The sequence below is a fragment of the Ostrea edulis genome, chromosome 10, assembly GCF_947568905.1.
Source record: "Ostrea edulis chromosome 10, xbOstEdul1.1, whole genome shotgun sequence".
In the NCBI taxonomy this organism is placed as follows: Eukaryota; Metazoa; Mollusca; class Bivalvia; order Ostreida; family Ostreidae; genus Ostrea; species Ostrea edulis.
The window spans coordinates 31,812,035-31,836,005 of NC_079173.1; the positions used below are offsets into that span (position 1 = coordinate 31,812,035).

The 23,971-nt window shown below is 36.2% G+C and overlaps 1 protein-coding gene across 6 annotated transcripts in view; it reads right to left on the minus strand.

The window, feature by feature from the left end:
• LOC125665787 (insulin-like growth factor 2 mRNA-binding protein 2) overlaps positions 1 to 22,777 on the minus strand; it is a 31,938-nt gene extending 9,161 nt beyond the window's left edge. For 2 of the 6 annotated variants that reach the window (XM_048898665.2, XM_048898663.2), the window contains exons 1-12: positions 22,627 to 22,777; positions 22,346 to 22,528; positions 19,818 to 19,884; positions 18,833 to 18,936; positions 18,115 to 18,166; positions 17,831 to 17,879; positions 16,715 to 16,833; positions 13,363 to 13,449; positions 12,800 to 12,839; positions 9,700 to 9,794; positions 2,303 to 2,419; positions 831 to 966 (exon numbers count right to left, since the gene is read on the minus strand). In XM_048898665.2, the coding sequence (XP_048754622.2) occupies positions 831 to 966; positions 2,303 to 2,419; positions 9,700 to 9,794; positions 12,800 to 12,839; positions 13,363 to 13,449; positions 16,715 to 16,833; positions 17,831 to 17,879; positions 18,115 to 18,166; positions 18,833 to 18,936; positions 19,818 to 19,884; positions 22,346 to 22,528; positions 22,627 to 22,705 (1,128 nt within the window). In that variant the 5' untranslated portion in view covers positions 22,706 to 22,777. Of the gene's footprint in view, positions 1 to 830; positions 967 to 2,302; positions 2,420 to 9,699; positions 9,795 to 12,799; positions 12,840 to 13,362; positions 13,450 to 16,714; positions 16,834 to 17,830; positions 17,880 to 18,114; positions 18,167 to 18,832; positions 18,937 to 19,817; positions 19,885 to 22,194; positions 22,298 to 22,345; positions 22,529 to 22,626 lie in introns of those variants that run through there. The other 4 variants (XM_048898670.2, XM_048898664.2, XM_048898666.2 and 1 more) reach the window with 3 other exon arrangements.
• Positions 22,778 to 23,971: the final 1,194 nt, after the last annotated feature.

Sequence of the window (23,971 nt, forward strand, 5' to 3'; positions counted from 1 at the left end):
CCTCATCCTTCTTACACGGACTACAGTACTGCCTTACATTTCCAAACTTCCTGCACACGCATTATCTTATATTCATGCTACATGTATGTGTTCTACAATACATGCATCAATACGTCGCACAAGTCACATCCCTCGTCTGCCATCTTCCGGTGAAAAAATAACACATATATATTCCTATGTTGGCCTTTGTAATTTTCCGATCTATGCCTTTCGCATTTGTTATTTATTCGGCAATTACAATCAACTGCAATAGTGCCCCTTGGTGGGGCAACACATAAACCTGATATTACAGTTGCAGTCTCTCCTTGTTTTTCAGATTGACCATTGGCTGATCCCGTGAAGGTATATAACTCGCTGTGAAGTGTTGATACATGTATGTATTATCTTAGAAGTATACTAACATCAAACAAAGTGACACTTAGATAATGAAATCAAATACAGGCATACTTAATATTTAACGCAGTGGCCTAGAGGTTAGCTCGTTTGCCCCGTATGCGGAAGACTGGGGTTCGAATCCCGGCTGAGACATACCCAAGTCGTTAAAACGGGTAGTGACAGTTCCATCGCCAAATGCTCGGCATCAGGTGTGAATGTCACTTGTCCTCTGTGATAATCTTAAAAAAGGATGTCCCGTGTCGCAGTAGGTGTGACACGCTAAAGAACCCTCACTGCTCAAAGGCCATAAGTGCCGAGCAAAGGCCTAAATTTGAAGTCCTGTACCGGTCTTGGTGACGTCTCCATAGGAGTGAAAAATTCTCGAGAGAGACGTTAAGCAAGATACAATCAATCAATCAATATTTAATGTAGTGGCATGTACATGTATTACTTACATTATAGTTTTGTGTGTCTTGTTCAAAGCACTTCCTCATTTTTTCCGAAACGAGTGCCTCAGCTTTTGATGCATTATCTGGGCTCCCAGTAATCGTGATCACACGATCAACGAAAAAATTGTTCATGTCTGTTGCACTGAAATATATAATAACTCCGTGCAAATATACTGCAGATTTTCCAAAATTTACCAGTCCAAAGGTTTGATCACCAAAACTTCCTTTGGACCAATAAAAGGTGATGGTACATTTCAATATTTGTTAAAATCAGTAGAATTAATCGTATGCAAAAAAGAGATTTTGTAAACTAGTACACACTGCCACAGCATGTATTGGTACAAATATATTCATGTAAAAACAAGAGGCCCACTGGCCTCATCAGTCACCTGAGTATTAGTTAAAAGTATCACTAGTTTAAGAAAACTAGAAAAAAAAATAAAAATCCTGTTATCTAAGCTAAATCCCAATATTTAGCAACAGTATAAAACAAGATGTGTTCTTAAAACTTAAATGCCCCTGAAAGTGCTTATACTGATGAAAGACTTTATATTAAATAAATATTGCATGTAGTTAAGGGTAACAATGAAAATTTTCACCCCAAGAAAACCATTGTCATCCGAGGCCAAGTTGAGGTTGAAAATGGTTTCACGAGGGGTGAAAATTTTCAATGTTACCCTCCACTACATGCAATATTTGTTTTAAAATACTGAATGTTATTTAAACAGCAAAGCAGAAAAACTTACATCTGTTGACATTTGATCAATTACTATCATTCAATATTTTATTATCATACTTTCATGTAAAATACTCAAATCTGATTGGTCGAGAAGCATTTAAAAAACACACCCATTGTTACCCTTTAAGAATGGAAAGCATGTGCTCCAGGGTGATGATATCTAGCAACTGGTAACAGTACTTGACAACGGGTGATATTATAAAAATCATTACATGCGTCAAATTGATGTGCGTATGCTTTGCCATAAATTGTTATACAACATCGTTTTAGTGTTTGTAATAAATGCGAATGACCGCATCAATATACGCAATATCGCATGGCAGTGATTCATCAAATGTCAGCAGACACAAGTTTTTCTGCTTTGCTGTTTATATAACATCCAGTATAATAAAACAGTGTAGTTCAAGCGCTAGTAAGTGACAATATTTTTGGCTAGTTGTTAATTTTTTAAATTGTACACCCCTGGTTACCGTTCTGTGCAAGTGGTGTAGTAGCATGTTCCAGGGTCTGTAAATAGAATACCCCTCCTGTGTTCTTGTGCAAAACTTACAAACTATCATGGGCAAACTAAAAAGAATGCATGCATATTTATTTCACAACTTGTCACATTGTGAATCTGGAGAATAAGATTTTAAAGAAATGTCCTAAATACTTCGATGTAACTCTTTGTGATTCAGTCCCAGTAATTGTGGTAAACTCTAATGTCCATTCAATGATAAGCCTTCATGAAAGAATTTACCTAGAAACCACAATGTGTGTACTCGTCTGTTCCATGAAACTTTTGATGACATTGCCTTGTTTTCCAATGATCCTCCCACAGAGGCTATTGGGACAAAGTACTTTCAAAGGTGGTTCTCTACAAACACACAAAACATTTATCAATAACTGTCAACCAAATTCAATGACAAACATTGAAGGTATAACTCAAACCTCTTCTTGTCTCTGACACATAAGAGGCCCATAGGCCACATTGCTCACCTGAGTCATGCCATCTCAATCTCACTCAGAATCAGAAAATCATGTTATCAACAAAGTTTCCTACATACAAATATTCCAATGTTAAATTTCCCACTTCACTTTAAATATCAAATTATTCGTCGTTTTAAACAAATTCACCCATCAACAATTATCAGAATATAGCAGTTGATATAAAGTTCTGTATATTTATTCATCATTTTGAATACTGAGGGATTCTTTCAGTCCACAGAAGTGGCTATGTATTGTTTTCATGATGGTTATACACAAGTGCCCTTCACAGCCACTAAGTCTGTAATTATTTAACACTGAAACATAGACTACATTCATTGCAATCATTGAAAGTTTGAAACATGTTTTTCAGCATTACAGTGTGTACCTGTCATTTACTCAAGTACTGGGTACTCCTAAACTGAAGCATTTCTTGTCAAACAAAAAATCATGCTATTGGGGAGATTTTGAAGGTGCAAATTCCTTAAATATTTACTATCCCCGTTGAAAATTTTCAGTCAAACTGAATATTATTGACAACAACAAGTTTCAAATTCTACATTTATAAGTGATCAATAGAGTTTATCAAAATCCTGTGACATTAAGTACAAAAGTTTGTGTGGTGATTGCAACAGTTTGACAGCTGATAGGTTGAAATTGAAAAAAAATTAGTAATCAGATTCCAAATCATTCAAAATGGGACATCGTTAGATACATATCAAACTAATCAGAGTACAGCTGTATGCATAATCACAGAAATTTCAACTCATACCACAATACAGTTATAGTTAGCAGATCAGACTGGGGCGGAATTCAAGTCAACATACATATTCTGACTTTATCCAATCATCATTTCTACCTAGTCCCCAACACATGAGAACAAATTATCTCTATCATTTGAGGAAAACCTGCAATTCAATTATGAGATTTTTCTAGAATTTTTCTACTTTAATATATTCCCATGTAAAGTGGTAATGAAACAATTCACCGAAATATCGATACTGTTCAATGTAAAAGCTCGATTCATTGTTCAATTCACTGCCTCGATCTTCGGATCAATAAATTTTTTTAACAAATGTATTCGGTAAAATGCATCACGAATTAATGTATAGCCCTCTGTTAATTGCGATACCCTATAGCAGCCCCATCCTTGCTTCTAGGCTCATGGTGTCAACAAACTTGAATCTGAACAACAGAAGGGTACTTGTATAATAAGTTGATTAAAAGTGCTGTATACTTATTCATCGTTTTAAATACTGAAGCATTCTTTCAGTCAGAAGTGACTATGTATTGTTTTCATGATGGTTATACACAAGTGCTCTTCACAGCCACTAAATCTGTAATTGTTTAACAATGAAACATAGACTACATTCATTGCAATTATTAAATTGAAAGTTTGTAACATGGTTTTCTGCATTACGATGTGTACCTGTCATTTACTAAAGTACTGGGTACTCCTAAACTGAACCATTTCTTACCAAACAAAAAATCATACTGTTGGGGGAAAATGTGTTTTGAGATTGGTGGAAATTCCTTAAATATTTACTACCTCCTTAGAAAATTTTCTTTCAAACAGAATTTTATTGACAACAAGTTTCAAATTCTACATTTATAAGTGATCAAAAGAGTTTATCAAAATTCTGTAACATTAAGTACAAAAGTTTGTGTGGTGATTGCAAAAGAAGTTTGACAGCTGATAGGTTGAAATTGAAAAAAAAATTGTAATCAGATTCCAAATCATTCAAAATGGGACATTGTTAGATACATATCAAACTAATCAGAGTACAGCTGTATGCATAATCACAGAAATTTCAACTCATACCACAATACAGTTATAGTTAGCAGATCAGACTGGGGCGGAATTCAAGTCAACATACATATTCTGACTTTATCCAATCATCATTTCTACCAGTCCCCAACACATGAGAACAAACTATTTATTATTTGAGGAAAACCTGGAATTCAATTATGAGATTTTTATAGCATTGTTCTACTTTAATATATTCCCATGTAAAGTAGGACTGAAACAATTCACTGAAATATCGATACTGTTCAATATAAAAGCTCGATTCATTGTTCAATTCACTGCCTCGATCTTTGGATCAATAATTTTTTTTTAAAAATGGATTCGGTAAAATGCATCACGAATTATGGTATAACCCTATGTTAATTGTGATACCCTATAGCAGCCCCATCCTTGCTTCTAGGCTCATGGTGTCAACAAACTTGAATCTGAACAATAAAAGGGTACTTGCATATTAAGTTGATATAAAGTTCTGTATACTTATTCATCATTTTAAATACTGAAGCATTCTTTCAGTCAGAAGTGACTATGTATTGTTTTCATGATGGTTATATAAAAGTGCTCTTCACAACCACTAAGTCTGTAATTGTTTAACAATGAAATATGGACTACATTCATTGAAATCATTAAATCAAAAGTTTGAAACATGTTTTTCTGCATTACAGTGTGTACCTGTCATTTACTCATACTGGGTACTCCTAAACCGAAGCATTTCTTGCCAAACAAAAATTCATGTTATTGAGGAAAAATGTGTGTAGAGATTGAAGGTGAAAATTCCTTAACTATCCTCATTGAAAATTTTCAGTCAAACTGAATTTTATTGACAACAACAAGTTTCAAATTCTACATTTATAAGTGATCAAAAGAGTTTATCAAAATTCTGTGACATTAAGTACAAAAGTTTGTGTGGTGATTGCAACAGTTTTGACAGCTGATAGGTTGAAATTGAAAAAAAATTAGTAATCAGATTCCAAATCATTCAAAATGGGACATCGTTAGATACATATCAAACAAGAGGTACTGTGAGCAATGCTCACTAAGAATACCCCCCGCTTACCCCAATCTCCCAAAGGGTGTTGGTAATAGGTATAAACTACCTCTTTTCTGAGTGTAAAAAACAAATGGCATGACAAACCGAACCATATTGCTACTTCGATGTCCAGTGCACGTGACCTTTGACCTTTTGACCCCAAAATCGATAGGGAACATCTTCATCCCATGGGTAGTCCATATGTGTGATATGGTGACTGTAGGTGGAAAGGATAACGCTTTAGAGCCCGGAAACCACATTGCTACTTCGATGTCCAGTGCGCTTGACCTTTCACCTTTTGACCCCAAAATCAATAGGGAACATCTTCATCCCATGGGTAGTCCATATGTATGATATGGTGACTGTAGGTGGAAAGGATAATGCTTTAGAGCCCGGAAACCATATTGCTACTTTGATGTCCAGTGCGCATGACCTTTGACCTTTTGACCCCAAAATCGATAGGGAACATCTTCATCCCATGGGTAGTCCATATGTATGATATGGTGATTGTAGGTGGAAAGGATAACGCTTTAGAGCCCGGAAACCATATTGCTACTTCGATGTCCAGTGCGCTTGACCTTTGACCTTTTGACCCCAAAATCGATAGGGAACATCTTCATCCCATGGGTAGTCCATATGTATGATATGGTGACTGTAGGTGGAAAGGATAACGCTTTAGAGCCCGGAAACCATATTGCTACTTCGATGTCCAGTGCGCTTGACCTTTGACCTTTTGACCCCAAAATCGATAGGGAACATCTTCATCCCATGGGTAGTCCATATGTATGATATGGTGACGGTAGGTGGAAAGGATAATGCTTTAGAGTCCGGAAACCATTGCGTCTACAGACGGACGGACGGACGGACAACCCGATTCCAGTATACCCCCCCCAAAACTTGTTGCGGGGGGTATAACTAATCAGAGTACAGCTGTATGCATAATCACAGAAATTTCAACTCATACCACAATACAGTTATAGTTAGCAGATCAGACTGGGGCGGAATTCAAGTCAACATACATATTCTGACTTTATCCAATCATCATTTCTACCAGTCCCCAACACATGAGAACAAACTATTTATTATTTGAGGAAAACCTGGAATTCAATTAGGGCTGTTCCAGAAATGATATTTTTGTGTGTGGGTGGTCGTATTTTTGCATATTTTAATTGGTCCATGGTTGGACTGTTAAAAAAATATTTATTATGTGTAGTGGGTAGTTTCTATTGTTTTATTTTGTGCCATGTGGGTGTGGAGTTTTCAGAATATTTTTATTGTCGCTCTTGTCGTGTTGGTTACAAAACGTCGGAGGGAAAATTGAAAACGTGCTTTCGAAATCGGAAATAACATAGAACTATTCGAGTTGTCGCTCTTTGCAGCGCACAACTTTCCATTACGGCACTCTTCAAATTAGAGGCGCGTTTAGTAGGGTCCCTTTGGACGTGATGGCGGCGAACTCTGTTCTGTAGATTATTACAGTTTACAGTGCATCGATTTTGGGAATATTTTGAAACCAATAGGTATTCCGTTTTCTAATAAAAATAGGCAAACCTTAGTTGATTTATACGAGGGTACCGATGCGTTATATTTATCAGTCGGTGTGATGGTGATATAGAGGCCTCCGGGCGCGGGCTCCATTAGAAGACGAACGATTCGTGGAAAAACATATCCATACCCATTTCATGATAATACCATCGTTTGGACTCCCAATCTTTCCAACAATCCCGCCATAGATGCCTTTGATTGTTGATGTGACATCGTTTCTTCAGAACTAATGTGATACAATGTCGCACAGGCATTACCACGTCATTGACTAGAATGTTTGTCCCGAAAACCTCGCGAGATTTGTACCGTTTTCATTTTTAAAAATATTTTTGTGGTGGGTCTGGTTAGTTTTTTTTTTTTTTTAGATGGGTCATTGTAAAATGAGTTTATTAATTTGATGGGTCATGGGGTAATTTTTTATTTTTTTTTATGGGTGCTTGGTATATACAAAAGGTGCCTCCCGACCCCCCCATGTATTTATTTCTGGAATAGCCCTTATGAGATTTTTATAGCATTGTTCTACTTTAATATATTCCCATGTAAAGTAGGACTGAAACAATTCACTGAAATATCGATACTGTTCAATATAAATGCTCGATTTAATGTTCGATTCACTGCCTCGATCTTGGCTCAATAAATTTTAAAAACTGGATTCGGTAAAATTAATCACGCTGAACCTGTACTTATCATTTTTACAAGGGACAAAATGGCGTTCGATAATGGTCAGACTGTTATTAGTCTCGAGTTTGACAAACTTAATCAGTTTAAACTATGGAGACAACAAACACCTTACCATTCGGCAGTTTGGAAACATTTTGCTTTTAAAATTGTGATTGTGAATCTTCGTAAAAAAAAATTCTTCAAAAATTCTTATTAATTGATAGATTATCATCCCCGCCCACCCCTAAAAAATCAACCTTCCCCAATTTTTTTTATTTTGCGAAACTTGCGATTTCCGGGACATTTTTATGTATTTACACTTCTTGTTTACATTTCCGGTATACATGTAGCAATGTGAAAAGCCATGTGAAGAAAATAGATATGGTGCACTTTCCTTAAATATTTACTATATCCGTTGAAATTTTTCAGTCAAACTGAATTTTACTGAGAACAACAAGTTTCAAATTCTACATTTCATAAATGATCAATAGAGTTTATCAAAATCAATAAAATTCTGCGAGTTTGTGTAGTCATTGCAAAAGTTTGGCTGCTGATTGGTTGAAATCAAAAAAAATAAAACGATTGATTTGATTCCAAAACATTAGATACATATCAAACTAATTAGAGTAATGACAGCTGCATGCATAATCACAGAAATTTCAACTCATACCACAATACAGTTATAGTTAGCAGATCAGACTGGGGCGGAATTCAAGTCAACATACAAATTCTGACTTTATCCAATCATCATTTCTACCTAATTCCTGGCATGCGAGAACAAACTACATATATTATGTGAGGGAAACCTGCAATTCAACGAAGAGATTTTTGAAAGAATTTCTAATATTCCCACTCAAAGCGTGTCTCCTATGGTCCTGCTACATGTAAGTGCTTCATGTACAGAGGGATAACTGTGTATTAACTGCAGTATTGATTTCCAACCATCGTAGAACTAATGAATATCAAGGAAGCCTTTGTAATTTATTAAGTGGTCCAGGTTCAGTAATTTTTCTTTTCTGTCCAAGTTTGTTTACGTCCCGTCAGGAATTCCCCCCCCCCCCCCCCCCTCATATTCTGATATCACCAGTGTAGGGGCAATACCACAAATTTTGACCTATGCTTAGTACCGACTCAAGGCCGTAGTAGTGAGGGTTCTTTAATGTGTGTGTCACAACGTGGGAGGTCACATCCGAATGACCCGTGACTGTTAAATGCAGAGCATTTAGCGAGGATATATTTACATCTTAGGTTTGACGCGGCCATGACAGAACTCGAACTCACGACCTACCAGTTACGAAGCGAATGCTCTACCACAACTGGTCTTATCTTACTCGATAGAGAACCTTTCACAAATTCGAACAGCCACGTGGTCATGTTGTTTGAGTGACCTTTACTTGCATATCCAGAGCCCAAGCTTCAGAATAATTGAATCATGCCCAATATTCTCAAACGGTCAATTGAACCTACAATGTACATTTTCTAGCAAGTTATTGGTCCAGAGAATTTTGTACAGGCCTTGCCGACAGTATTCGACAACAGTGGCATCATAGTTAGCAGATCAGACTGGGGCGGAATTCAAGTCAACAAAAATATTCTGACTTCATCCAATCATCATTTCTACCTAGTATTTAAGCACACTTGAATCCCTTTCACCTAAGAATGCTTTGTGTCAGTTATGATTGAAATCTGCTTTGTGGTTCTGGATAAGAAATTGGAATTCATCAGAGAGGTCTACATACACAGACATAAAACAAACTTTGATCAGAAAAACTCACTTGAGCTTTCAGCTGGGGCGAGCTAACAAGCTAGTTTAATCTGGAGAAATACATAAAGTTCATACACACATTGTACATTTAATCTCTATTTTCCTGGAGAGATAATGTAAAGCATAACAGCAAGCAAAACAATCCTACTGTGACAGAAACATGAAAGTACCCCTCATTTACATTTATTTTTTTCTGTATTCATATTAATCTGAAAAGCAACTTTATTTCCAATTTCCAAATTTATGTGGATTACAATCTGTAACCGCTGAGATTGTTTTAATGCGGGGTACATTAAAGGTGTAATAATTTTGATTTTCACTAAGAATGGCATTTTGCTTGCTGTTTTCTATAAAGTATTAAAGTACCCCTTGTTAAGTGACTGTGCTTCTGATTCCACAATTTTCATGATTTCTTTGCATGCTTTAGAACTATTCTCAGGGCTACCTTTGATGGTGACCAACTGAAACACAATATCAATGAATAAAAACACAGGTATTCTACCACATATTTACAATGAACAAATCCCCTCCCCCCTCCATCATATACCAATATCAATGAATGAAAACACAGGTATTCTACCACATATTTACAATGAACAAATCCCCTCCCCCCTCCATCTTATACCAATATCAATGAATGAAAACACAGGTATTCTACCACATATTTACAATGTACAAATGCCCGAATCCCCCCCTTCCATCATATACCATAGAATTACTTGATAAAATATTTTTGGGGGGAAAAAACCAAGTCTGTGCACTCAGCAGTCTTCATGAAAACTACCACTGAATACATGCCCTTCAGGCAGGTATTTTATCAATTTCACCTGCCCTAACAAAAATTAACATGCCCAATAAAATAAAAAGATCCAGAAAAAGGTCCGAGTTTGTTCGATCATAACACGTTATGTTAATCACTTTATCCTTTTGCCAGTGAACTTCCCGTTTCCAACGTTTTTCATATTCTTGTTTATGTTCATTAGGCTCTGGGGTTTGTGTATTTGTTTTATTTTTTACCCAGCTTTGCCGCAGCACTGTATTTTAGGCCCGGTATCATTAGAGCAAATGTGCATGCTGCATCTGTGTGAATTAAGCATGTTTACTCGGTATTAATAGTACATGTTGACGCTTTACTAAAAACATCTGCACGACTATGATCTATACATTAACTGTCGAGTTGTACTAGAGAGCGTTATTTTGCAGGAGGTACCCAAGTAACATTCTCAAAGAGATTGATAGACCGTATGAATTAACTTTATAGTATAAATGTCCAATAATTAAAAGGAAAATGACTTTTTTACACAAAATTAAACATGCCCATCGGACTACTGCTGAAGCAGTTTACATGCCTGCTCGTGATTTCTCCAGGCCCCTGGTTATTTCAAAGATTGTTACTGGGACTTAGTTGCGATTGAAAAGTTGTTATCCTTTATCATAGTCCAGTTTCTTTTGTACATGGGGGAATTCCATTCGAATGCAATTGCTCTTGCTATACAAACAACTCCGCCCCACTCCCAGAAATTAATTTTGAAGGAATGATAGAATAAACAATAAAAAAAAGCTTTGCTGAAAATTTACACCTATTTCCTTATGGCTTTTTTGGTGCAGAGTACATATACTTCAAGCTTACTAATGGAATTCATTGCTGACATGCGAAATGATTTTCCAGTGAAACAAGAAGTGTTTGTGAAACACTATGTCCTCAATATGGCAGCAAAGACACAAATGAATAGACTTGTCATAGGGAATCTATATCCAAAATATAAAAGCCCTACCTAGAAGAGTTCAGCAGTTATTGGCTAGATTAAATTTTCTTAAAAGTAGGTCAAATTCCAAGGTCAAGGTCAGAAGGAGAAAAACAATGGCACTAAAAGAAGAACCTTGTCACATGATCCCTATCACTCAACATTCAAAAGTTAGGAGCAAAGCAAGTCTTGAAAGGTCAAATCCCAAAGTCAAGGTAACAAGGTCAAAAATCCTGACTTTGAACAAAAGATCTTATTTAGAAATCTATATACATAATATGAAAGCCATTCCTTAAATAGGTGGAACTCGTGGTCACAAAGTCAAAAACTTTGGTGTAAGAAACATCTTGTCACAAGGAATGCACAAATGAAATGAGATCCCTATCACTCATCATTCAAAAGTTATAAGTAATGTTAAAGTTGTGGACAGAATGACAGAGAGGCCTAAAACATCTTTGATCTTGGGGGCATAAAAAACCTACATGTATGATGCACCTGAGCTTAAAAGCTCATCACTACCAAAGAACAATTGACTCTCTCTCCCCATTCCCTCCATTCCATTGTACTAAATTTAACCATGGACTATATATCTAACCAAACGTTTTTTACTTCCTTCAGGGATTTTCCACACCTTTTTGGGAAAGGGGCATTTAGAATAGGGAATTTTAACAAGGACTTATGCTGAATTAGGAAATTTGCAGTGTATGGTTATTTGATCTGTAATTTCATTCTTCTGAGAGAACATCAATGCCCTCACCGTTACCAGAACATGAAATTTTTACTAATCATGCCCTCATCGTTACCAGAACATGAAATTTTTACTAATCATGCCCTCATCGTTACCAGAACATGAAATTTTTACTAAGCATTTTATTTAAACACTTTAAAACAAAACAAGAGCAACGCCAACGTGGCATAATACGCCCGTAGATTTTGTTCAAGGAAAATATATTTTAGTGGGATTCATATTTTAGTGAAGTTAGCACTGTCCTCTGTGAGCTAATTCATTATCATGGTGATCAAATATACCAAGTTATAATATCCAGGAGCTTACGGTTCGGTTTGTATCCTGCCCACAAGGTTTTCCTAACAAGTGATTACTACGACCTTGACCTTTGACCTCTCACCTTGAAAAACAATAGACATCTTCCTCTCATCATGGTGATCAAATATTCTAAGTTGTAAAGCCCTAGGGCTTATGGTTCAGTCTGTATCCTGCCCACAAGGTCCGGACAGACTGACGGACGGACGACCGGCGCCATACCATAATATGTCCTGTCTTCGACGGGCGTATAAAATGGTACTTGCTTTTCGTGAATACATGACAAAGTTTCATTTGGGCGTGATGCCATCTTCTCTCATATGGATATGCTCACCACCTCATAGCAGTTTTTTTTATTTCATTACAAAACATTGATCTCCGTTAAGTTCCTTCTAGTTTAGGAATGTTTTTTGATAATACTTGGAATTATGGCTAGAAATAATCATGATTGTTTTCTCATTTCAATACTAATCCCAACTTGAACAGTGTGGCATATTCTAAAGCATTCTGATCCCAAACAATTAAATTAAGCTGACAAGTGTTTTGCAATTGGGTATGGGGCCAATCTCAGCTGTATGCGAGGCAGTGGAAAATCCCTGTATTTTTTTAACTAGCTTTTAAAAATAAAAACAGAAGTGGGATGGTGTAGCATATATGTAAAAGAAAACCATTTACTCACAGTGTCGGTGGACAGGCCGTCTCGTCTATGAATATCTACTCTGTAAAAAAAAAGCATAAAATTCAAGACTTACTTATTCTATACCAATAACAAAATGTTCCAATCTACATTCCCTACCAATAACAAAATGTTCCAATCTTCATTCTATACCAAAAACAAAACGTTTCAATCTTCATTCTATACCAAAAACAAAACGTTCCAATCTACATTCTATACCAAAAACAAAATGTTTCAATCTTCATTTTATACCAATAACAAAATGTTCCAATCTACATTCTATACCAATAACAAAATGTTCCAATCTACATTCTATACCAATAACAAAACGTTTTGATATACATTCTATACCAATAACAAAACGTTTCGATATACACTGAATATACAGGTAGAGTGATCAGACTGGGGCGGAATAGTTGATTCCTCACTACAAGTGTTTGGATTTCATTTCCAATCATCATTTCACGCTACTAATATCTACACACATTATTCCTGCCTTAAATTGTTCATTCCTTCTATAGATCTGTATTTGAATGCTAAAGACAAACATCGTTAAAGACACTTACCTGGCTCGACTTTCTGATGTAATATTGTGAATTGTCTGCCCTTGTTTCCCAATGATGGCTCCAACATACTCGCTTCCTACCAGCATCCTGTGAAATTAACCAAAAGTATCTTTAGTCTTAAAGAATATTCAAATTCAATATTCAGTAGCCACTGCAGCATAGTGGAGTGACTGTCTCAGGACTGTAACCTCACAATTCCCTCCACTCACCCAATAGTGGAGTGACTGTCTCAGGACTGTAACCTCACAATTCCCTCCACTCACCGAATAGCGGAGTGACTGTCTCAGAACTAACCTCACAATTCCCTCCACTCATCCAATAGTGGAGTGACTATCTCAGGATTGTAACCTCGCAATTCCCTCCACTCACCCCAACTTGCTTTTGAGGGGATACAACTTTGAAAATAGTTTACCCTTGCAAAACAATTGACAGAAAATTTTCTGAGAAACATATTTAATGTCAAGACCTACTCATACAAACGAAACTCAGAGTCTTTGGGTAATCATGCATTTCATACGAACGAGACTGTTAGCTCATCATTGTTTTGTTTGCATAATTAAAAACTGCTGAAGCAACATCCTCCCGAAGCCAGGGGTAAATAAAGTTAGATAAACTCTCCTGAAGCCAGGGGTAAAGTTAAATACACCCTCCTGAAGTCAGGGGTAAATAAAGTTAGGTAAACTCTCCTGAAGCCAGGGGTAAAGTTAAATACACCCTCCTGAAGTCAGGGGTAAATAAAGTTAGGTAAACTCTCCTGAAGCCAGGGGTAAATAAAGTTAGATACACCCTCCTGAAGCCAGGGGTAAAGTTAGATCACAATACAATGTGTATCTACATGCAAAGTTGTACAAAGAAATTTGGAATTAAGGATTAGAAATTTTTCGGACATTTCAGCCATAAATCAGCCCCCCCCCCCTCCCCCCTCCCAACTGATAAAATAAAATATCTTGTTTATTTTTATTTTTTTTTTCATAACAACCCTTCAGACTAGTAAACTGAAATTTTACCCCACCAGACCTATCATTCAGTAGACTCGGTCGGACATGCCTTAGTGTCATTACCCCCCTCCCATTCATTTTTAGACAATGACAATTACTTTAATTGAGAATGGGACTGCAACAATTGAGAACTCTTGATTTGTGTGTGCATGTGGTGGTGGTAGGGGGGTGAGCTAAAAGCTTTCAATGACACTAACACAAACAAACTCAGAGTCTTTGAGTAATCATGTAATTCATACGAACGAGACTGTTAGCTCATCATTGTTTTGTTTGCATAATTAAAAACTGCTGAAGCAACATCCTCCAGAAGCCAGGGGTAAATAAAGTTAGATAAACTCTCCTGAAGCCAGGGGTAAAGTTAAATACACCCTCCTGAAGTCAGGGGTAAATAAAGTTAGGTAAACTCTCCTGAAGCCAGGGGTAAATAAAGTTAGATACACCCTCCTGAAACCAATTGTAAATAACGTTCGATAAACCCTCCTGAAGTCAGGGGTAAATAAAGTTAGATACACCCCCCTGAAGCCAGGGGTAAAGTTAGATCACAATACAATGTGTATCTACATGCAAAGTCGTACAAAGAAATTCGGAATTAAGGATTAGAAATTTTTCGGACATTGCAGCCATAAATCAGCCCCCCCCCCCCCCCCCCCCCCCCCCCCAACTGATAAAATAAAATATCTTGTTTATTTTTTTTTTTTCATAACACAACCCTTCAGACTAGTAAACTGACATTTTACCCCACCAAACCTATCATTCAGTAGACTCGGTCGGACGTGCCTTAGTGTCATTACCCCCCTCCCATTCATTTTTGGACAATGACAATTACTTTAAAATTGAGAATGGGACTGCAACAATTGAGAACTCTTGATTGTGTGTGCATGTGGTGGTGCTAGGGGGGTGAGCTAAAAGCTTTCAATGACACTAACACAAACAAACTCAGAGTCTTTGAGTAATCATGCAATTCATACGAACGAGACTGTTAGCTCATCATTGTTTTGTTTGCAGCATCCTTGAATGACAATCAGCCTAATCAAAATCAGACATCCACAGACCACATCGCTTACCTAAGCTACTGAATTTTCCCATATATTATACCCAACATCCTCTGGTGATTGAACCTGGGCGTCCCAAAAAATGTTTCACACCTTTAACTTCAAAATACTCCAGGTTACACACTTTACCCTGAATCAATAAACAAGAGGCCCAAGGGCCACATTACTCACTTGAGTTACCTTGGCCCATATTTAAAGATTTTCCTTATAGATTCGCATGTAAAACTTTGATCCCTATTGGGACTGGGGCCGAAAAACTGATAAAATAATGATCTTGTTTATTTTTTTTAAACACAATCCTTCAGACTAGTAAACTGACATTCAACCCCACCAGACCTATCATAGACTTGGTCGGACATGCCTTAGTGTCACCCCCCCTACATTTTTGGATAATGACAATTGGGAAAATGTAACACTTGTTTGGGAAAAAGGTACCTTACTTTAATTGAGAATAGCACCTTTCAACAGCAACAATTGAGAGCTCTTGATGTGTGCGCGCACGCGCGCGTGTGGTAGTGGCAGAAAAAAGCTTTCAACGACACTAACACAAACAAACTCAGAGTCTTTGAGTAATCATTCAATTCATACGAACGAGACTGTTAGCTCATCATTGTTTTGTTTGCAGCATTCTTACTTACTTGAGTTACCTTGGCCCAAATCTAAAGATTTTCCTTAGAGATTCGCACCATATTGTGGCCCCAACCTACTTCCGGGGCCTATGATTTTTACAAACTTTAAAGGGACTGACTCACGATTTTACCCAAAAGTTTGTTTTTAACTTTTAATGATCAAAATCTACTGTCTAATGTGTTTGAAAGATTTTACATGAAAATTAAGGTTATACATCATCACAGAAGCTCATTTTAGAGAGTTTATTATTTGTTTTGTAAACAAAGATTGCGGTATGCTATTGTTTACGAAATTTTCAAAAGAAATGGATATCAATCTAAGTATTATTATATCTTTCACATTTCAAGCATTTTTGGGGTGAAATGTGTCATCTAAAAGTAAAAATTTAAGGCTAAAATATTACTTTTATTCTTGCATTCAGAAGGTCAAAATTTTGGCTGTCAACATTAAATGAGCTATATTTCTAATGTTTAACATCAAAAATGAAAAATATTTTTATCAAAAATCGTGAACCAGTCCCTTTAACCTGCACTATGATGGGAAACTTTCATGTAAATGTAAAATTCTTTGGCCCAATGGTTCTTGAGAAGAATATTTTTAAAGATTTTCCTTATACATTTATATGTAAAACTTGGATCTCCCATTGTGAGAAAATCAACAGCTAGTTCTTACCGGAGAGGGAGTTCTTGACGGTTCATCCCTGAATTTTGATTGGCCATTCTTGGTCCTCCTCTACGTAAGCGATTGTTTCCTCCTCCTCCGCCATGACCCATTCCTCCTGCCAATTCAACCTTGAACCAAGCAAAATGATGCATCTTAACACCCTTATCCTTTACTTTTGAATTGCTCAATTAAAGTACAATACTCCCAGACTTGTAGCGAGACAAATGTTCACCTGCTTCTGGGATAATTCATGCTATGTTATATCACTACTTATTGCCTTCCTACATGTAGAAATACCTATCTCTTTGGTCACAAGGTTTAAACTTTACACTTGCCCACACACTAAATGCGAGTAATGTTTGGGATGGGTTCAGTGATTTTTTAAGGCTTATTTTAGGACCGAATTTCGGCCCTCTCCCCTCCTAAAAGTTGCCAATTTTTCCCCCAATTTAGCTTGCATTTTCCCCAATAATAAAATCATGAAAGGATAACGTATTTGAAAAAAATAAACATTCGATGTGAATTATATACATGAAACTTAATAAAGAGTTATAGGAATGATTTGGATAGAATAGTTGAAAATTTTAGAAGGTTAAAGAAAATTAGATGTGTAAAATAAAGATAATATAATGTTTGATATGAATTTTAAACTTATTTACGATAAAATTGATTTTTCCCAATTTGACTGAAACGTCAAATTTTTTTCCAAATTTGAAAGCCACAGGACCCTTGTAAAAAATGTAGAAAATCATTGGTTCATAAACTTTTTAACTTGTCCGCCAACATGGTGAATTATATGAAAGACAAGGGACTCATGGGTCACATTGCTAACCTGAGTCACCTTAGTCCTGCCCCTGTGATAGTTGAAATATTTATGTTTTGTTTAGCATTCTCAAAATGATTGTTAGCCCCATCCTGTAATTCCTACCATTTCTTTATCACTTGGAAAATGATGTGATGCCTTATTTGACAAAAACTGAATCCTTTTCAATCAAGGATGCCAAGTTCATTAGCAAATTTAGAAAGAACACAGACATAAACTTTCATCAGAGAAGCTTGTAGGAGCATTACTCCATCACTGAGCCGATTCAAAGTGGAAAACTACTATCACCCCATTATACTTACTCTGAGACCCATTCCTTGGTATTCTAAACCATTCAGTGATGAAACTGCCCTATAATGTACAAAAAAATAAAAATGACAATTTCAATCTTTAGTAGTATATCGTATGTTGACTTTCACGACCAACTTCTAATCATTTATCAATTATTCAATAAACTGAAGACATTTTACTTACTGTTGAGCCTGCTCTTGTGTTTCAATTATTCAATAAACTGAAGACATTTTACTTACTGTTGAGCCTGCTCTTGTGTTACAATTATTCAATAAACTGAAGACATTTTACTTACTGTTGAGCCTGCTCTTGTGTTTCAAATGTTACATAAACAAGTCCCTCGGGTCCTTAAAAAGCAAATAAATCTTGTTATCCAATACCAATTCAATCATTTTAGAAATAAAATTGCATATTTCAAAATTCAGAATACAAGACACCTACATCAATGCAGCCTCCCCGTTTTAACATGTACTCAGCAATAGAATAGGACAACAGTAACTCGAGATCTCCAAGATCCACTAACTTGTGATCACACTAACTTGTGATCTCTGTTAGGCCAAAACAAATTAATCAGTAGTTCTCCACCCTCACATCCATTGAATGGGACTCCAATCATATTTGTCAAGTTATATCTGTTGAATTTTGGAATCAATTTTTACCCCATAGACTATTTTAGACCCCATAACACCGCAATCTGAATACAAAACCGTTTCGGCACAACTAAACTAAACTAAGCCTATCATATCCTTGAATATCTAATACTTTCATCAATGGGCTACGTATGGAGAAAGGCTGCAGACAGTTTTAGGTGTGAGAAATAAGCAGATTAATAAGAACCAAGCAAAAACAGCATAATCCTATGCAATATTTTATTTTGGACTCCTGGTTACTACTGATCCCTAGTGCAGTATATAAATTTTGACAAAAGTCAAAGTTGTGTCCTCATGCTTGGGCCCTGACTGCAGATTCATTTTGTTATTTACTTGGCACACAGGTGACGCTCTGCAGCTTACCTTGTTCACACCTGAGTAGACTGCCGAGACCCGACACTAAGGCTTCCACTTCGTCCCTCTTTATGTGGACTGGCAAGTTCTGGATTTGAATTTTATTGCTCTTCCTAGAATACATATATACTACATATATATATTGGGTATATTCACTTTTCTTCCCATTTAAAATCTGGATACTAATTTGAAATACTGGTAGGATTTCAACTTTTGAAACTATATTTTAAGTTTAAAAAAATTACCATTAAATATGTCATTTCAATAGCACAGGAAAAACTGGAGAGATCAATAAATCCAAAATTAATAAATATTACCTACAAGATATAGACACCGCATACAGAGAACAAACATTATAAAAATCCACAAACAACCCACACCAATCTCAACAGAAATGAAAAATTCAGGTATTGGAAACTTCAGTGCAACACTATGGATGCGTTCAGATTTAAATTTAAGATGATTTATGACAACTGCCTTGCATGTATTAACAGTGTTATATATAAAATGACTACATAAAATGTCATGAAAAATTATATATCACCAAGAAATGTCACATTTGTCCTCAACTACAAATAAAACACAAAACAAAGACTAACCCCTCTGTGTACAAATAAAACACGAAACAAAACAAAGTAGTCTGTGTACAAATAAAACACAAAACAGACACGAACTCGTCTGTGTACAAATAAAACACAAATCAGACACGAACTCGCCTGTGTACAAATCAGACACGAACTCGCCTGTGTACAAATCAGACACGTACTCGTCTGTGTACAAATAAAACACAAAACAGACACGAACTCGTCTGCGTACAAATAAAACACAAAACCGACACGAACTCGTCTGTGTACAAATAAAACACAAATCAGACACGAACTCGTCTGTGTACAAATAAAACACAAAACAAACACGAACTCGTCTGTGTACAAATAAAACACAAAACAAACACGAACTTGTCTGTGTACAAATAAAACACAAAACAAACACTAACTCGTCATGGTACCTTCTTCTGGACGTGGATGCTTCTACCTGCATGGTGGATCCAAGTAGATTGTAATCTGCAATTCACAATTGGATCGAAGTTAATCTTCAATTTCCGCACTAGTTATATCAAACCTGCTGCTGGGTAAGAATTTACTGTTTATGTAAAACCTGCTGCAATATAAGAAATGTTTAACCAGTATTTCAAATGAACTGAGTAACCTGTCAGGCAAAAATCAGAATTGATGAAAACAGTCCACATCATTGAATCCCATCGGTTGATGTAGACTTAATCAAAGTTTTGGCTAGTTCAGAAAATTTGAATTTATTCTTTTAAAAATTGCATTTACTTAAATACCTAAATATGGTACCTCTATTAGAATTGTGTACTTGTAACTCTATTACTTAAAATTTTCATTATTTATCCAATTGTAAAATTTTTAAATTCATTTTGATTGCAGAAAGTCTCCAAATATCAAGGAAAATAATTTTGATAAGGTGGATATAGTAATGACAAAAATAAAATTTTATTAGTCTCGTGTCTTAATCAGTAATGAGTATCAGATGCAAGTCGGCTTACAACTAGTGCAACTCCCTATGTATGCTGAATAGGGCTGGGACGATTCAGGGTTAGCTCAAGTCATTCGAATTCCATTTTATCTATTGACAGCACAATAATAAACAATTTTAATGTGTTTTAAATCTATTCCAGTTTTATATAACTATAAAATGTCATTTGTAAACATCATATATATTTAAAACTGCAAATTACAACTTTGATAGAAATGAGAAAACATTAACAGTCTACTAAAATGCTATATTAATGTGCAGCATAACATTTGGATTATAAAACAAATCTATAGTCAATTTAAAATGTATATGATATTGTTTTCATTAATATGTCAAAATTCAACAATTTCATCAATTGAGAGTCTTTGAAAATCTCTCCTTTATTGATTTACTGCTCTCGCTTATTAACTGTCAAAACATTTAATCTGTCATAGACTTTAGTGATTTTCACTTGGACACCACATTTGTTGTTTTTGGTGTACGTAGAATCTAAACCAAATCGAACTGGAATTTGCAATTGGAGCATCGAATCGAATGGTATGAATCTCGGTGCATCGAAATTTTCAGTGCATCGCACAACCCCAATGCTGAGGTTCTTTATGACCCTCTGAACAAGGCGAGTTATATTAATATCATTAAGTAGGAAAAAATTTGTCGTAATGATTGCAAGTTTGCCAACAAGGTCCGAAATCTTTCTCGGAGAAGATTCGGCTCCGCTGAATATTTGGACCAACGTCTTCACAGAATCTCGAAGCAGTCCTTCATAATTCATGTCTGAAAATTTACTTTCAGCTTTGGTCGGTTCTACCAATTAATGTGCACTTAGATGACATCACTTGTTTGCTTCAAATAAGTGATTTGACTATCAAACCAAATTTGTATCACTATTAATGCTGCATTGCTTACCGTCTAAGATTGTAAATTCAATAAAATAAACTATAACTAAATTTTCAATTCAAATGACTTCCATGGCGCAATATTTCATCTCCCGAATTGAAGAGTTCCTATGGTTCGATTTAAAAATCAGTGACGTACAAGACGATTATATGTGGAGACACAATGTATCCGTTACTAGATAAAACAGACTATAGGAACTCTTCAATTTCAGGAGATAAAATATTGTGTCATGGAAGTCATTATTTGAATGAAAATCCCAAACTGAAAATAGTCATTAAATTAGTGACTATTTTCATTTTGGGATTTTCAAACCTGGACAGTAAGCAATGCAAAATTATTAGTGATAAGAGTTTGTTTAACAATCAAATCACTTATTTGAAGCGAAGCTGAAAGTAAATTCCCAGACATAAATTATGAAGGACTGCTCCGAGATTCAGTGAAAGCGCCAGTCCAAGTTTTCAGCCGAACCGAATCTCAGCCGAGATTATCAAGACTGACTGGCATTGCAAATTGCCTTTGTAAATTCATTGCAATACTCAGATCTTTCTATAATTTGAATGGTTACGCAGTTCATCACCAGGACGCCCCTCTGGGAGAGGGGGCATTCTGCAAAAGGGAATAGCTCTCCACTCAAGTATGGAGAAGACGAGTTGTGGCCCTTGCATATCAACATAATTTAACCATATCAATATTCCTCTCATCACCACCATGCGTTTAAAGAAAGTCTTGTTTCATAAAATCTTTTGACCTGCTTTTTTTTTTTTTTCATATCACAAATACAGAACGCAGACGACTGTGTGCATTTGGATCAAATTTTCAGCGCTACCGAAATTTTTTAACCTTAGATCATTCAGACAAAATACCTTCAATATTGTTTACAAAGAGTAAATACCCGTGCAATAAAGTAAAGATCATCTAACCCTTTTCTCTGCAATTTGCTGAAATAATACCACATGTTCATCACAAGTCGGCCATCTTGAATGATTCACAATGAACATGTGCTTGTAGTACGATTGCCGGTTTCCCTCCTTTATTTAACAACGCCCCTGCAGAAACTGCATATTTGCTTACCATGCAACTGACTAATAGCTCGTTCAACGTTGGACTGATCTGCACAGTCAATAAAAGCGTAGTTTCTCTTCTTTAGAATTGTCCCAATCGCGATACCGTGCTCCTCGAACAGGCCCCTCAGCGTTCCCTCTTCCACGGCTGGATCTAGGTTTCCCACGTAAACACGATACATAATAGCTGTCTCTGCAAAGAGAAATCAATATATTACTCTTGCACGCCTCGTATCGTGCAAAGGGACTGTAAGCGCTGTAAACGATGAAATCATATAAAGTACTATATACCAGCGTGTGCAACTATTATTACGGGTGTAGTAGAGTACTCCGATTGCGTAGTGATACTCCGAGAAGGTGCTATTTCCATTTATGGGGGTGGTCAGGTTAAATACATTTGAAATTAACTTCATTTATTCAATATGAGTCGGCAAAGAATAGTGGATTCATAATATAGAGAGTATGTTTATGTAAGATATCGAATACAGCTCTATAAAAAAACGTCATCATCTGTACTGTGAAAACATTATATCATAATGCAAGGTCACAACCCCTTTATACATGCTCGGTTATAATTAAGCTTTTTGAAGGATGCTTGCATATTTCATCAGCTAAATATGAAATGATTAAACGTGTAAGTCCAGATGTAGACTGTAGATTACTGTCCACTCCCTAGGGGAAAGGGGGCGGGGTTATAATGCGTTTTCCCCCCGCTTCATTTTCATGATCTATAGGGCGTGGATCTTACAATAATATACATAAATGTTATTGCTATCATATATTTTCATGACACACAAGTTGATACGTACACATGATCCGAAGAACACTCTTTTAAAGGGGAGGGTGTAATTTTTTTTTCCAACTGAACGTATTCTGTACGTAATATTTATTTCTTGTGCATTCAAGAGACGCAGTGGCGGATCCAGAGGGGAGTTCCGGGGGTTGGAACACCTCCCCCTATTGATTGAAAATTTTGCTATAAGAAGGTAAAAATAATGCATTTTGAGGGTGGACCCCCCCCCCCCCCCCTTTGAAAACTAAAATTAATGGTAGAATCCCCCTTTTCAAAAATCACTACAACCGGGGGAAGGGGAGGCCCATTATATCCAGAAATAAGTATAAAAAACTCTACAAAAGTAGCATTATATAATGTAATGTAACATTGCTATACTCCTGTGTGTGTGTGTGTGTGGGGGGGGGGGGTATATGTATGTATAATTTACGATACATTTTAATTTGGGGTAACGACCATCCGTAATAACTAATATCTCCTAATATCTCAAAAGTTTACAGGAAGTAGCTACAGGTCTGGACTGCCTTATTCAGAATGACTTATTAAGATGATTGGCAGGGAAATCACATATTGCATTGATTCTATTTTATTTTTATTTTATTTTTGTTGGGTAGCCGGGGTGGGGTGGGGGGTGGGGGGTGGGGGGTGGGTATGCACAGTGAGATATACATGCTATCCACACTTTAGGTACCTGTGCGAATTTATACAGCTGTTTTAACAACTCATCGACATGTTCAAAAATATCTGCAAGGTAAAATATTTTGTTTGTTACATGGAATAAAAATAGCTATATTTCAGCATTGCTAAATTGGATAATTGGTAAATGATACGTAAAGACGCGCT